The 16,989-nt window shown below is 40.9% G+C and overlaps 1 protein-coding gene across 2 annotated transcripts in view; it reads right to left on the bottom strand.

Moving 5' to 3' along the window:
- Nucleotides 1-14,119: 14,119 nt before the first annotated feature.
- Nucleotides 14,120-16,989, bottom strand: part of SMC1A (structural maintenance of chromosomes 1A) — a 46,842-nt gene continuing 43,972 nt past the window's right edge. Inside the window, exons 25-26 of one of the 2 annotated variants that reach the window (XM_025276371.3) lie at nucleotides 15,339-15,472; nucleotides 14,593-14,731 (exon numbers count right to left, since the gene is read on the bottom strand). In XM_025276371.3, the coding sequence (XP_025132156.1) occupies nucleotide 14,731; nucleotides 15,339-15,472 (135 nt within the window). In that variant the 3' untranslated portion in view covers nucleotides 14,593-14,730. Of the gene's footprint in view, nucleotides 14,732-15,338; nucleotides 15,473-16,989 lie in introns of both variants that reach the window. The other variant, XM_044937288.2, reaches the window with a different exon arrangement.

The following is a 16,989-nucleotide window of genomic DNA, read 5'->3' as shown; positions in this document are numbered from 1 at the left end:
GAAAGGGGTAAATGGGTGGAACAGGGAATTTTAGGGTAATGAAACTACTCCATATGACACTGTAGTGGTAGATCATGTCATTATATATTTTTCAAAACCCCTAGAATGTACAACACAAGAGTGAACCTTAATATAAACTATGGACCTTAGTTAATAATAACATATGTCAATTATATCTCAATAAAGCTGGAAAAAAGAAAAATTATTATTATTGGTTCATCAATTGTAACAAATGTATCACACTAATGCAAGATGTTAATAATAAGAGAGACTGGCTTGGGTAAGGGGGTATATGGAAATTTTCTTGCACTTTCCATTCAATTCTTGGGTAAACCTAAAGCTGGGACTTCCCTGGTGTTCCAGTGGTTAAGAATCTGCCTTGCAATGCAAGGGATGTGGGTTCAATCCCTGGTCAGGGAACTAAAATTCCATATGCCATGGGGCGACTAAGCCCAGGCACCACAACTACTGAGCTTGTGAGCCACAACTAGAGAGTTCGTGTGCCAGCAATGACCTGCATGATGCAATGAAGATCCCATGTGCCACAACTCAGACCCAATGCAGACAAATAAATACTTTTTTTTAAAAAAGGAATGAAGTATGGATACATATTACAATATGGATGAAACTTGAAACCATTATGCTAAGTGAAAGACTTAGCATAGCCCATTTATTTTAATTACTTATTTTATTTTAGCTATGTGGGGTCTTTGTTGTGGTGCTTGGACTCTGTTGTGGTTCACAGGCTTTCTCCAGCTGCAGCTCACAGGCTTCTCTTGTTGCAGAGCATGGGCTCTAGAGCACACGAGCTCAGTAGTTGTGGCTCATGGGCTCTCTAGTTGTGATGTGCAGCTTAATTGCCCCATGGCATGTGGGATCTTAGTTCCCCAACTAGAGACTGAACCCGCATCTCCTGTATTACAAGGCAAATTCTGAACCACTGGACCATCAGGGAAGTCCCTGTATTATCCTATTTATATGAAATGTTCGGAATAGGCAAATCTGCAGAGACAGACAGTGGTTTCCTAGGGATTGGGAGATGGGAGCTTTAGGATGACAGCAAATGGGTATAGGTTTTTGGGGGGAGGTAATGAAACTATTCTAAAATTGATTATGGTGATGGTTACAAAACTCTGGATATACTAGAAGTCACTGAATTATACACTAAACGGATAAGTTTTCTAATGTGTAAATTGTATCTCAATAAAGCTGTTAAAAAATAGAAACATGCTATGCACACAAAGGACACACAGGGAAGGGTTAACAGTTGAGAGCCCAGTATATAACGGAGAACTGAGGGTGGGGATGAGAAAGAGACTTATTTTCCACTGTATACCTTTATGTGTCATTTGAAGGTTTTTATCCTGTTCGCGTTTAACATAATCTAACGTTCCCCTCAAATACTGTTTCCAACAAGCCTACCTTGCTTTTCCTAACTTCACTCAAACAACGATCTCTCTTATATTATCTCTCAAACTAAGACAGAAAAAAATCAAACAATTCCAAAGGAGGAAAGAAAAGTAATGAAAGAAATGACAAAACCCATGCAGAAAGGAATTCCATAAGTATATCCATTCAGTGGAATATTGTACAGCCATTTGAATGATGTTTATAAAGAATTTTAATGGGGAAACATTTGTGTAAAAATGGCAAAGTATAATTGACTATACAGCCTGATTCAAATGTCTTTCAGGCCTAGAATACAGCCTAAATGCACCAAATTTCTAATACTGGTTTTGTTCAAGCAGTAGGATGTGTTTTTTCCCCATATTTTCATCAATAAACATATATTACTGTTGGAGAGAAGGTTATTCATTTTATTATTTGGGGACTTCTGAGCAGAGGTTGTGAGAGAAAGAATATATATTTTATATATTATGTGATTTTTAATATATTAATATATAAATATATATTTTTTATTTTTTTAATGGAAAGTGCCCAGTCTGGGCCCAGTATTCTAGAGACTGGGCCCTCCAAGGCCACACTCCATCCTTTCTTTCAGAGCACAGCCCCCACCCACCTCTCCCTTCTATCAACCAGGCCCCTTTCAATCCAATCACTCTTATCCTGCCCCTTGCTGAAGCTATGATCTACTTTGCTTCTCAACTTTCTCATCTCCCCTCATTGTAGAGCCTGACACTTCTATACAAGTCCTGCCCTTGCTGCTGATTAGATGCCTAAACTTATGTAAGTAACTGCCTCTCTAGGAGCCTCAAGTTCTTCAGAGATGAACCAAGATATTAATAGTTTCCACATAAAGGGGCTGCTGTGACTGTTAAGAGGTTATGTATAGAGAGATTTGGGCTTCCCTGGTGGCTCTGATGGTAAAACATCTGCCTGCAATGCAGAAGACCCAGGTTCAATCCCTGGGTTGGGAAGGGAATGGCAACCCACTCCAGTATTCTTGCCTGGAGAATTCCATGAACAGAGGAGCCTGGCGGGCTACAGTGCATGGGGTCGCAAAGAGTCAGACACGACTGAGCGACTAACACACAAACACACACATAGAGACTCGAGTAAGTAATAAAGCTCAGCGTTGATGCTCCATCTCCCTTACCCTTCTCCTGCATCCTCCTCCATACATCTTGGTGTCACCAAGGTCACCTTAGGTGTTCAGGATATGATTTCTTCTCTCTCTTCTGCCTTGAAAATTGTTTCTCTAAGGTGCCAGTTTGAGGCATGACTCCACCACGAACTACTGCAAAGCTGTTGTCTAAAGGGGATGTTGGGAACAATATGGAAGTGACTTGGACTTCATCAGACTTGCAGTCTCACCATTGCTGTTCTTAGCTGTGTGGCTTTGGCAAGTCACCTAAGTCTCCCTATGCCTCACTGTACTTACCTATAAGGGGGAGGGGAAATAATAGCACCTATCTCAGTGGGTGCCTTCACTTTCTATCTGCACTGCACCCCTTCTCCCCCACCACACCTCACCTCCCTGCTCACTTGGCTGGTTTGGTCTCACGCTGCACTGGCTGATGAAACAAGCCACACCCCATCCTGGAGCAACAACACCCAGGAGATGAGAGAGGAACTGGCCAGAAAAGAGTGACATGCAAGCCCTTTGGGGAAGGACTGAACCACCACAGAGCTGAACCCAAATTTTGTTCGTCATTCAACCACTCATGCACCTGAATGCATGCGATGAATATTTGCTGACCCTTCCATTCAGACCAGCCAGATTCTGGGCTTTGCTGGAGACAGAGTCAGCTGCCCTCGTGGAGCTTCTGACATGTAGGTGAGAGAACCCCAGACATCAATTCCACATGGGGCAGAGGAGAGGGGAGCTCCTAGGGCTGTGGAAGCCCAGAGGACAGGATCCAATCTAGCTTGAGAATCAAGGCAGGCTGCTTGGATGAAGTGACGCTTGAGGTGAGTTCATTAGATTTGGAGAGTCATTGTCGTCCATGCCGAAGACATTGTAAAGACACCTAAGGGAGAGCCTGGTACATTGAAGGACCCACTTGTTGTTAGTTCAGTGGCCAGAGCACAATGTGTGAGGCCAGGGTAGCAAGAGATGAGGCTCGAGAGGCTTGGCAGGGGCCATAGGTGGCCTTAATTGCCCAACAAGGAGCTAGAACTTTATCCTTATGTGGAGCTGGGTGTCACAGAAGGAAGCGATGTTTTAACTTCTAAACCCATATGTTCTCACTGTTGGTGTCCAGAATAGTAGGTTAAAGACAGCCAATCTGGAAGCAGTAGGGCCAGGGAGTAGACTTGGGGTCATTCATATGAGAGATGCTGAGGCTAGATCAAGGTAGTGGCAGAGGATGAGGAAAAAGGATAGAGTATTTGGGAGACAGAAAGAAGAATCAGCAGGACTTGGTGAGGGATTGGCTATGAGGAGAGAAGGGAAGTTTGGGCTGCACATAAAGCAGAGAATACAGAGGAAACGTATAGCACATGTGCCAGGGAGTAATTAGATCATGATGGGAGGAACTCTAATGGCTGAGAATTCAGTGTGGGATATCAGGGGCAGAAATACCTTTCTGGAGGAGGAGAGATTCAGGCTAAGACTCACTGTATCCTTGGACCAGTCACCTTATTTTCCTTTGGTCCTTTAAGTCTCCACCTGCTAAACTGAGAGACAGAGAATGACCGTTGTGAGGAGTGAATCACATAAAGAATGTTCAGGACTTCCCTGGTGATTCAGTGGTTAAGAATCTGCCTGCTAATGCAGGGGACACAGGTTCAATCCCTGGTCCAGGAAGATCCCATGTGTCTCACAGCAACTAAGCCTGAGTGCCACAACTCCTGAGCCTACATGCCCAGAGCCCATGCTCCGCAACAAGAGAAGCCACCATAATGAGAAGCCCACACACCACAGCACCAGCACAACAAGTGGTTCCCTGCTGTCTGTAACTAGAGAAAGCAATGAAGATCCAGTGCAGTAAAAAAAAAAAAAAAAAAATGTCCAGGAGGTGCCAAGCCCTGTGGGTGATTTGGAGGGGGAGATTTGTGGGGCAGGTGTGTTTGCTCCAGAGGTGGGGCTGGACTGCCATTTGTGCAGTATCACTGCCACTGTCAGGGGGAAACACTTACTTACAAGATATATATGGGGAGGAGATATGTGACCTGAACACGTGTCTTGGATTTAAGGGCATGAAAAGCCAAGACAGTGACTTCCCTGGTGGTCCAGTGGTTAGGACTCTGCATATCCACTGCAGGGGGCATGGGTGTGATCCCTGGTTGGGCAACGAAGATCCCCACATGCCAAGTGTTGTGGCCGAAAAATCGAAAAAAAAAAAAAAAAATAGCCAAGGCAGTCAAGTCACTCTCACTCTGGGAGGCCATATCTTGACAGTCAGGAGTGAGGGACTTCTCTGAACAGTGGACCCCAGAATGCCACTTCCTCAGGAAATACTTAAACCAAGGCCTCTGGGTTCTGATCTCAAGTCATCACCTGAGTTGCAGTGTGACCCCGAGTCAGTTCTAACCCACTTTGTGTCCCAGGTTTCCCACATGAAAAATAACAAAAGCATATGTGTGTTGGTGGAGAGGTGGATGGAATGTGTTCAAAGGTCTTGTACAGGTTTGTTATGCTTCAGTTTTATGACCCTGAATCCTTTTTTAAAAAGTCTAGCCCTGTCTCCATCGCTGACTTACTGTGTGGCCTTGAGCCAGCTTCTGGACCTCTCTGGGCCTATTTTCACATCTGGAATATCAGGAGATTGGGTAAGAGAGTCTCTAACATCCAATGATTCTCCCTGGAGGATGCTCATCATCTTCTCCAGCTGAACACTTCAGACAAATCAGAGGAAAGCGAGGTCCAAATCTTCCGTCTTCTCCCACTGCCCTCCCCTCCCTACTGTCAGGAGCTCGCAGCACTGGCTCCCTTCCCAAACTTGTTGCTATGACAACGGGTTACAAATAACTCAGATGCAGACAAAGATTTTAACTCAAGAACTGCTGGGCCAATGGCTTCTTCCTCTCTCCCCACATCAGACCGAGGGAACACTGTGATGAATTCTTTGGGAGCAAATTACTCACCTGCTCACAAGCCTGCCAAGGCTCCTCAGTGTCATGCAGTTAAGTCCTGGCATCTTGAGGCCCTCCTGGAACCTGATTCAAATCCTTCCAAATGTCACTCCCATTTTTTGAGCACCTACTGTCTGCCTGCCAGCCAATCCCTGTGTTGGATGCTTTACATACTGTAGCTAAGAAAATCTTCCCAGAATTCTATCAGATAAACATTATTATTCCTGTTTTATAGAGGAGAAAATTGAGGCTCACAAATATGACTTAAGTAAGGATGTCAGCGAGTCAGAATTCAAACTCAAATCCACCAGATTTCCAAACCCAGGCTTTTTTCATTGCCAGTGGTTCACAAATGTTGGTCTACACACTTGGGGCATATTCAGATAATCTGAGACAGTTTACAAATTCAGATTCTAACTTCTATTCAAGAAGGTGGAACACATTTGTCTCCTCTAACTCCTGAGACCTCATAAAATAAGAGTAAAGGAATCAAGTGTATAAACCCACATCTCCAAAGAAAACTGGAGAATTTTACATCAATCAAGGAGAGATTGTAACAAGTTTCTGGCAAGCAGAAAGGAGCTGGAAGAGTGATAGTGAGAAAGCAGGGCAGGCAGAGGTGAAGCAAAATCCACACGTGGCAGCGGCGGGGGGGGCGGGGGGCATCCATGAAGAGAACGTTGGTCTATCTTGCAAAATTCTGGTAAGACTCTGGTGCAGAAAAGCTATCCTGACAGTGCAAGTGAGGTGCAGAGGCCCCCATTAAGGGGAGAATTGAAAGTATGTGTTGGAATAGTTGACTCCCCCACCCTCCCTCTCACCTTCCCTGTGCTTGTGGGTAGAAAGCACAAGAGCTAAACATGTACACTCAAGCAGAATACAGAGAGTCCCCCAAAGAAATCAAACAGTCCCAGAGCAAAGCCTCCACTTTATGGACTCCTGCTTTCACAACATAGGTTGTGTTGGTCCCCACCCAGGCACCTTAAGGAGAAATTTAATAGCAGACTTGACAAAACCCTACCCGTTCCACGAGCTCCCAACCAATCAATGTTTTATTGGTTTCATCTTAAATCTATGGGCTGAGAGGTTCAGGGAAATAGATTTATGAATGAACTGATGTAGCAAATATTAAGGCTGGGAGCTTTTCAAGTGAACAAAAAACCTAAGCAATTAAATACAGGAACACAAAAAAGGCCAAAATAATCCAGGTAATTATAGTACATTTCTTGGCTCTGTAGCAACTATGGATTTACTAGGAATCAGGATACAAACACATTGGAAGGGAGGGACAGTATGAATGTATGTGTGGAGAGGGATAAAATCCTTTTCTACCATAACGAGATGTCAAGAGGTAATGTCTCAAATTGCTAAGAAATTGTAGCATATTATTAGAGAAATGAAATCAAAACTACAATGAGGTATCACCTCATACCAGTCGGAATGGCCATCATCAAAAAATCTACAAACAAGTGCTGGAGAGGGTGTGGAGAAAAGGGAACTCCCTTGCACTATTGGTGGGAATCTAAGTTGATACAACAACTATGGAGAACAGTATGGAGATTTCTTAAAAATCTAGGAATAAAACTACCATGTGACCCAGCAATCCCACTACCGGGCAAATACCCTGATAAAACCATAAATGAAAAAGACACATGTATCCCGATGTTCACTGCAGCACTATTTACAATAGCCAGGACATGGAAGCAACCTAGATGCCCATCAACAGATGAATGGATAAACAAGTTGTGGTACATACACACAATGGATTACTACTCAGCCATAAAAAGGAACAAATTAGAATCAGTTGAACTGAGTTGGATGAACCTACAGCCTGTTATAGTAACAGTCTGTTTATAGTATAGAGCCTGAGTGAAGTAACTCAGAAATACAAATACCATATATTAATGCATATAGATAGAATCTAGAAAAATAGTACAGATGAACCTATCTGCAGGGCAGCAGTGGAGACACAGACATAGAGAACAGACTTGTAGACACAGGGCGGGAAGGAGAGAGTGGGACAAATTTAGAGTAGCACTGAAATATATACATAATTGTGTGTAAAATAGCTAGCTAGCAGAGAAGGCGATGGCACCCCACTCCAGTACTCTTGCCTGGAAAATCCCATGGACGGAGGAGCCTGGTAGGCTGCAGTCCATGGGGCCACTAGGAGTCGGACATGACTGAGCGACTTCACTTTCACTTTTCACTTTCATGCATTGGAGAAGGAAATGGCAACCCACTCCAGTGTTCCTGCCTGGAGAATCCCAGGGACAGGGGAGCCTGGTGGGCTGCCGTCTATGGGGTTGCACAGAGTTGGACACGACTGAAGCGACTTAGCAGCAGCAGCAGCAGCAGCAGCAGGAAGTTACTATAAATATATAATACAAGGAGCCTAGCCTGGTGTTCTGTGATGACCTAGAGGGGAAGGATGGGGGTATGGGAGGAAGGCTTAAAAGGGAGGGGATATATGTGTAATTATGGCTGATTTGAGTTGTTGTATGGCAGAAATCAACATAACACTATAAGCAATTATTCTCCAATTAAAATTTAAAAAAAATAGTAGCGTAAGTACCTTCCTTAGAAACATGGTGGTCATTCAGTTAAAAATCCTTTCAGCTACAAGTAACAAAAAACCCAACTTATAGTGGCTTAAACAAATACAACATTTTTTATTTATTTTTAGTATTTTCACTTATTTATTTGGCTGTGCCATATCTTAGTGTAGCATGTGGGATCTTTAGCTATGGCATGTGAACTGTTAGTTGGGACATGTGGAATCTAGTGCCTGGGCCAGGGCCCCTGCATTGGGAGCGCAGAGTCTTAGCCACTGGACCACCAGAAAAGTTCCTATTTATTTTTAAAGAAGTTAACTTATTATTAACAGAAGTGCCATGCCAGGGTTCAGCTGCTCAATGATGCCCTCAAGGATGCAGGCTCTTTCTAACTTTATCTTCCTTACTGTGTGGTGTCTACATTCTCATGTTCATCCCTTCATGATCACAAGATTGCTGTCACAGCTTCAAGCAGCACAATTATATTCAAGGCAGAAAAAGGAAGGGGACATTGTGTGTCTCAGGAAAACAAGAGCCTTTCAAAAGGCCGCCAGCAAATATGTCATGGCCATAACTGGGACACACGGCTCTCTCTCTAGCTGCAGGGGAGGCTAAGAAATTATCTGGCTCTTCAGCCTCTGAATGGGAGATGACAAGGGAGAAGAGGGGTTTGGAGTAGTAAATGCCAGAAGGAAAAGCCAAAGACTGGTAAAATAAAGTAGTTACCTGTAGGGAGCAGGACTTGAAGTAGGAAGGAGTGGGACAGGATACATTGCTGGGGTTTTTTATGAGATCTTTAGCATTATTTTATTTTTTAACCATGTAAAGTATTAATATTACTTTGACTAAAATAAAAATTTAGAAATAAAATGTTATGGTTTCTACAAAACAAAAACATTTGAGAAATAAAAGCTGGTAGTTGCTTTCTGTCTCCAGAGAGAAAAGAACATCAATTAGCCTTAGAAGCTAACGAGCCAGAATTGGCTCTTTATTGGACTAAGGTGTCTTGGGTGTCCACCCACTGATCTGACAGAGATTGTGCCATCACTATTAACCTGAAACCACTACAGCACTGTGTAGCAGTTACATGGGTTGACTGTGGTTAGACAGTCCTGGCGCAATTTCCTGTCTGCCATTTATTAGCTTTGTGACCCTGGGCAATAGACACCTGGGAAACTCACTCTCCTCCTTTATGAAATGAAGGTAATTCAAGGGCCTGGTACTGAGTAAGCACTCAGCAAATGTTATCTACTGCGATACAAATGTTAAGTGTTCTGACCAGTGACGTAATTTGGGTGTACTTTAACAGTATTATGCTTCTACTGAGTTCACTTTTTTTATCCTATTCATGGGCTTTGACTGGACTATCCATGAAAATTATTATTTGTTCCTGAGAGATGTGTGTGCATAGCCTTTGCTCACAGAAGATATGTAGTATGAACCATCAAGAACTGTTCAGGCTTGGATTGCTGTTGGCTCCTGTTGGAAGAAAGATGGTAAAAAGGAACCAGGCTCGATTATTTCCACTACATATATTGTTATTTAACTTTAAAAACAACCCACCCTGTGAAATGTGCTGCTGACTACTGTGATTGCCTTGTATAGGCCACATAGATCAGGTCACCACTGCAGGAAGTAGGTGTGAGAACGTTCCAGAAAGAAAAAGGATATGGGGAGTGCTGTGCTGGCACAGGAAGTACAGTTGACCTGGGAGTGGGGAACAGAACAATGACCTCCTCTCTCTGATGTCAAGGTGAGAGCTGGAGATCTGGACTCTAGGTAGGGAGCATATGGCCAAAAATCATCCAGTTGGTGGATAATCTTTCCCACACGTGGTATCAAGTAGGGACATCCAATAAGTGTCTCCCTGAGGGGCGTAGGTGACATTCTTTTGGAGAGGTAATATCTGGTATCCATTTAGTTTTCCTTTCTGGCCTGGTAAATTATCATCTGTTATTCCCAAGATTCTGATAAAGTTCTATTAAGCACACATACAGAGAAGATATTGCATCCATTTAAAAAAAAAAGATACTATGAAAAAAGCATCTTTGGAGACTAAGAAAGAGTACTTAGAAATTTTAAATGACTGCCAAAAATGAAAAAGTTCAATAGAAGATAAAGTCAGGAAAATGTCCCAGAATGCAGAACAAAAAAGGAAAGACATGGAAAATATGAGAGAAAATAAAAAGACAAAGAAAATGACCCAGGAGGTCTAAAATCCAACTAACAGGACATCTAGGAAGGGAACAGGGAAAATAGACGGGAGAAAATTTGCAAAAAAATAAAACTGATTTCTTGGAGGAGGGGGCATATGAGTCTTCAGGTTGAAAAGGCCCAACCATCAGGTGCCCAGTAAAACAGATGGGGGAAAAAACATATTTTGGGGGTCATCATTGTAATATTTCAAAACACTAATGATGACCCTATACGTGAGACAGCAAAAGAGACACAGATGTAAAGAATTTTGGATTCTGTGGGAGAAGGTGAGAGTGGGATGATTTGAGAGATAGCATTGAAACATGTATACTACCATATGTGAAATACATCGCTAGTCCAGGTTTGATGCATGAGACAGGGCGCTCAGGGCCGGTGCACTGGGATGACCCTGAGGGATGGGATGGGGAGGGAGGTGGGAAGGGGGGGTTCAGGATGGGGGACACATGTACACCCACGGCTGATTCATGTCAATGTACGGCAAAACCCACTACAATACTGTAAAGTAATTAGCCTCCAAATAAAATAAATAAATAAATTTACAAAAAAGATCAAAAGACAATTATAAGCAATCATATGCCAAAAAATAGCTTAACGTAGAAGAAATGAATAAATTCCCAGAAACATACAACCTACCAAGATTAGATCTTGAAGAAATAGAAATTCTGAACAGATCTGTAACTACTGAGATGACTGAATCAGTAATCAAAAGCCTCCCAACAAAGAAAACATAGAACAACATGGCTCCAATGATGATTTCTACCAATATTTAAAAAACAAGTCAATATATCTCAAACAGTTCCAAAAAAAACAGAAGAAGGAGCACATCCAAATTATCAAAAACAAAACAAAATCAAAGGGAACAAATGTCGTTGGAGAAACTGGAACTCGTGCACACTGTTGATTGGAATGCAAAATGGTATAGCTGCTATCGGAAACAGTATGGACAGTCCTCAAAAATTTCAAAATAGAATTATCATATGATCCAGCAATCTCATTACTGGGTATTTATCCAAAGAATTTCAGTCAACATCTTGAATAAATATTGGCACTCCGGCATTCACTGTAGCACTATTCACAATAGCCAAGATATGGAAACAACCTAAATGTCCATTGACAGATAAGCCAATAAAGAAAATGCTGCATATACATACAGTGAATACTATTCAACCTTAAAAAAGTAAATCTGAAATATGTGACAGCATGGATGAACCTTGAGAACATTATTCTAAGTGAAATAAGCCATCACAGAAAAACAAATACTGCACAATTCTACTTATATGAGTATCAGAAATACTCAAATGCATAAAAACAGAGTGGAATGATAGTTTTCAGGGACTGTGGGGGTAAACGGAATTATTAATCAATGGGCATAAAAGTTTCAGTCAAGTAAGAGAAATAAGCTCTAGAGATGTGGTTATACAACACTGTACTTATAGTCAACAATAATATATACTTCAGAATTTATCAAGAGGGTTGATCTCACGTTGTGTTGTTACCACATAGATGCACACACAAAGTAAAACAGAGGCTATGCATACTCTGCAGCCCAGAAATCCCACTTCTAAGTATGTTTCCTAGTGAATTCTCCATGTATATGAAGAGTCATATACAAGAATGCTTACTGCAACATTATTTATAGTAGTAAAAACCTATAAACAACCTGAATGTCTGTGGAGTGCTGTGTGGCAATTCATATGAATAAACTAGAGCATTTGTATTAGTATGTATAGATTCTAAAATTAATGTTAAATAATATTTTTGTAATGTTTTGTATAAAAGTGTTTTCAAAAAAAAGTATGAAGGAAAAAAACATAAGCTTCCACAGTTAGGGAAAACAAGTCGTCAACAAAAATTGAGAACCCAACTTCCAATTAGCAACACTACATGCTAAAAGCAGTACTTACACAATTCAGAGGCAAACTGTTTTTTAATATAGAATTCTAAAGACAAACTATCATTCAAATATAAAGGTAAAATAATGCTACATTTTAAGATATGCCAAGACCACAAAATTTACCTTCTTAGGAAGTTACATGTGACGTATCAGTCAGGATTGTTGAGTGCAAGTGACAGAAGCTGCCTCTAGTTAACTTAAGCAGAAGAAGGACTTATTGCCAGGTCATTTTTGTAGCTCACAGAAGTCTGGAGAATCGGGCAGGAGAAGCCACAGCTAAGGTCACACTGTGGGGACAACTGGATCCAAATGCTATGGGCACTGCAAGCCCCGCTGCTCTGACCCCTGGACATCATCCTATCATCACATGCCACTGAAGACAAACTCTAATCATCTGTCTGTTCTCATTTATTTGTGGTCAACTTTAGGATTGTGTTAATCATGTTCTTCAGTCCATGGCATATTATTTTCATCAGTCCATTCAAGGCCCCTCTTTTGCTTGATTTCACTGTAGTATTATTTTTCCCTGTCAGTTCCCACCCCTTCCCCCACTCTCCTCCCAGCTCAGTAACTCTAGTGTATGTCATGTATACACACTTCCAACTCATCTTCCATAGATCTACTTACATATATGCACATCCATGATATTATAGTATTGTTTTACATTTACACAAATGGTAAATTTGTGCCATAAACCTCCTTCTCTTTTTTATCTTTACCATTCAACACTAGGTTTTAGAGACTTATGCGGCTACATGTAAACTCAACTATTTTCTTTTTATTGTTTTATTTATTCCATCCTATGAATATATCACAGTTTGCTTATCCAGTCCCATGGTGATGGTCAGCTGGATTGCTTTCAATTCTTCACTACCATAAACAATGCTGGTTTTCTCAATGGCTTGGTGGTAAAGAGTCCTCCTGCAATGCAGGAGACACAAGAGATGAAGTTTGATCCCTGGGTTGGGAAGATCCCCTGGAGAAGGAAATGGCAACCCACTCCAGTATTTTTGCCTGGGAAATCCCATGGGCAGAGAAGCCTGGCAGACTACAGTCCATGGGTTGCAAGGAATTGGACGTGACTGAGCGACTAAGCAAGCAAGCAAGCAAAAACAATGCTGCAACAAACCACCTCAACTATATTTCTCTAATGACCCGTGTTAAGTATTCTCTGGAATATATACCCAGGAGTGCAATTTCTGGGTTGGAGGGTATACATATACTCTACAGGAGGTACTGCCAAACTATTCTCTGGAACACCTGTACCATTTTACATTCCACCCAGTTTTCTTTTCCTCTCATCATCAGTGCTTTGATGATATCTGACTTTCTCCATGTTGCCATTCTTGTAGTGATTTCTCAATGTTATTTTAATTTTCATTTCTCTATCTGCAGAGTTGAAAATCTCTTAATGTATTCAAGTTTCCCTTGTGTTAATTCAAGTTTTTCCTTCTGTTAATTACTCATTTCCTTTTCCCATTTTCCTCTTGGATTTACTATCTTCTTTTTCTAGAAAGTTATTAATCTTTTGTCAGTTTTACATATTGCAAGCATATTCTCCTAATTTGTCATCCACTTGTTAATCTTATATATTCCTGTCTCCTTTGTGTTGTTCACACTGGATTCAAAGCTATGACTAGAATATTCGGTCCTTGTCGCCTGGTGGGCAAGGAAAGGAAGTCTAACTACCTTTGGTTTCCATAGAGGAAGTGGGGGCCTGCCTCTCATTGAGACTCACATGAAGAGGAATCCCTCCAAATAGGATGAAGATTTAAATACTAGGCAGCCAACAGAGTTCACTCCTTTGGTTATCCAACATATACCTTTCATCCCAGATTTACTCTAAAAATATGCTTTCACAATATGGTGCCTCATATAACCAAAAAATGCACATTCCTTCTGTAAAGGGAGACAGCAACAACATAAGTTATAATGCTTTCATGTGCAAGCAATATAAAACCCAACTCAAACTGGCTTAAATAATAAATGCAATTTATTGGCTCACTTAACTGACAAGTCCATAGGCAGGGAAGACTTCAGGCCCGGTATGATCAGGAATATGGATCCATTTCTCTGTAATTCTCTTGGCTCTGCCTTCTCCATTTGTCAGCTCCATTCTCAGGTAAGCCTTCCACATGCTCAAAAGATGGCTAACAGCAATCAGACTACATACTTCTTTGTTCATGTCCAACTGAAGAAAAGCTATGTCTTCCCTCAAAATCTGAACAAAAAGCTTCAGTGATTGGATCATCTCTGAACCAATCATCACTGTGATAATGTGGGAGATTACTCAGATTGGTTTATATCATAAAGTTCTATACCTAGAGCTGGCAATGGGGTCAATTCCACTCAAATTGCACAGCTATTAATACAATGGGGGAGGAGAGGAATGGATGGTGGAGAACAACTACAAAGGTCACTACAAAGGAGTAAACTAACAAAGAGGAAGATATAAGGTCCAGGAAAGATTGGGTCCAACCCAGAAGAGTAATGAAGGGACGTCCCAGGATGACAGCTGTGCTGCAGGCCTACAGAGCAACCAGTCCAAATTGGAGCAGGAAGACGGAGGGCTCCAGGAGGAAGGTATCTGGGGAAAAAGGGGATTCAAATGATTTTATACTTTCCTTAAGAATTTGGAACAACTTAAGAGGGAGATAAAGTCAGACAATGCAAGAAAAAAAGAAAGGCAATTAGAAACTCCTGGAAAAAACAAAAACTGTATAAGAAAAGAAATGTAATCCTAGGACACTGGAGCATTAGGAACAACATTTACATAATCATAACAACATAAACACTTTATTGACTTTAAACCTTTAGAATGACCTGTTAGCAAAGCATGGATGATTTAATTTTGGTTATCGAACAGAATGTAAATATTATTAATCTTGTTAATATAAAAGTATAAATGAGAGAAGTTGAGAGATTGAAAGAGGGAATATAAATCTATTATTTAAAGGTACAAAGGTAAGAAATAGAGGACATATAATTAAGGGCATGTCTATACATTGGGGGCATGGGAGGAGGGCAGTCGGTGGTATTAATAGCAGGAAGTAACAGATAATGTCTAAAAGTGGTAAGTTGATAAATAGAAAAAAATTGTATATTATTTAAAGATATGAAGATTATTATCAGAAAAGTAAAAAATAAAGTTATAAGTAGACTAGTAGATTTCTAGGACAACATGGCAGACTTACCACATGTTTATCTCCATTCCCACCTGAAACCTTGCTAAAATAATAGTAAAGGAATAAAAAAAAAGTATAAAAACACAATGATGAAGAGAATGTCCGTCAGGAGCAGGTCCATCAGCGAAAGAGATTCCAAATGTCTGGAAGATAGGAAGAAAATGGAGGATTGATGATTGATGAAGCATGGTGGAGGAAGCCACAGCCTGGAGTATACATGGAGGTGATGCCACTGAGGAGGAGTTGATCTTTCTGTGTAGTAGCCTAGAGTGTTTTGGGTCTTAACAATGCCAGGTATGATATAGAACACGAGTGAGATGTTGGTCTGAAAACAGGGTGATAAATTGTGAAGCTGTATATTGAACTGTTAACCCATCCCTCTGTGTACAATTCACAGTAGCCAGGTGTCTACCCATTAGGCAAAACTAGACATTTCTTTTCTAAGGCAATTGAACAAGCTCAGAGAAAGATCTTTATGTTTTGGCACAGCATAGTAGTCAGCTATTTTCCAATCATTCTAAAGGTAAGCCACCAGTCACCTAGCCCTGTACCCCATACACAGAGCTTTGAATCCAATTTTATTGCTGTGTTCTTAAATATGAGCAAACTACTATACACTACCAGGGATCTGAGAAAAGATTACAAATTGAAAGAGACTACAATAAGCAAATGGGGAAAAAACAAATCCCAAACGAAATAAATATTTCAAAGAACACAATGATATATAAAAATACCTCTATTACTCCAAGAGAGATTCAAGATAATAGCACATCCATTAAACAAGTACAGGATGCTATAAGAAAAGATAACATGAACGGTATTTGGAAATTTTAAAATGTGATTGGCAAAATGAAGAGAAATGCAGGGCTTTCCTGGTGGTCCAGTGGTTAAGAATCTGCCTGCCAATTCAGGGGACACAGATTCCATCCCTAGTCCGGGAAGATTCCACGTGCTGCGTGGCAACCAAGCCTATGCGCCAAAATTGCCAAGCCTGTGCTCTAGAGCCGGTGAACCACTACTGAACCCACGTGCCTAGAGAAGCCTGTGCATCACAACTAGAGAGCAGCACCCACTTACAACAACTAGAGGAAGCCCACGTGGGACAACAAAGACCCAATGCAAGAAGGAAGAAAGGGAGAAAGAAAAGAAGGAAGGAAGAAGAAGGGAAGAAAAGAAATGCAAGAGAAGAGTTGGAAAATAAAGTTAAATCTTCTTCCAGAAAGTAAACAAAAACAAAGGGAGAGAGAAAACTAGGAAGGGGAGAAGGAAGGAGGTAGGAGGTGTGGCAGCAGTAGAGAGAACAAATAAAAATACAAAAGATCAATTCAGAAAGTCTAACATTCCACTTTAATGAGTTCCAGGAGAGAACAACAACAACAAAAAAACAGAAAAGAGGAACGTATCAAAGAATTTTATCAAGGAATATAAGAGGATTTTCCAGAATTAAAGAATTTCAAAATGAAGAGGCCTATCCAATGACCAATGCAATGAATGACAAATCCAGAAACTTAAACACATAATTAGGAAATTTTAAAATACCACAAATACAGTTTTCAAAAAATTACTATTTAAAGAGGGGAGTGAATGGAGTAGAAGTACTTTCCCCTATTCCTCTCCCCAAGTACAGCTAAAATCCTGGGACATTACATATAAACATAAG

This window comes from Bubalus bubalis, chromosome X, assembly GCF_019923935.1.
Source record: "Bubalus bubalis isolate 160015118507 breed Murrah chromosome X, NDDB_SH_1, whole genome shotgun sequence".
NCBI classification, from domain to species: domain Eukaryota; kingdom Metazoa; phylum Chordata; class Mammalia; order Artiodactyla; family Bovidae; genus Bubalus; species Bubalus bubalis.
This window is presented reverse-complemented; position numbering and strand designations above follow the sequence as displayed.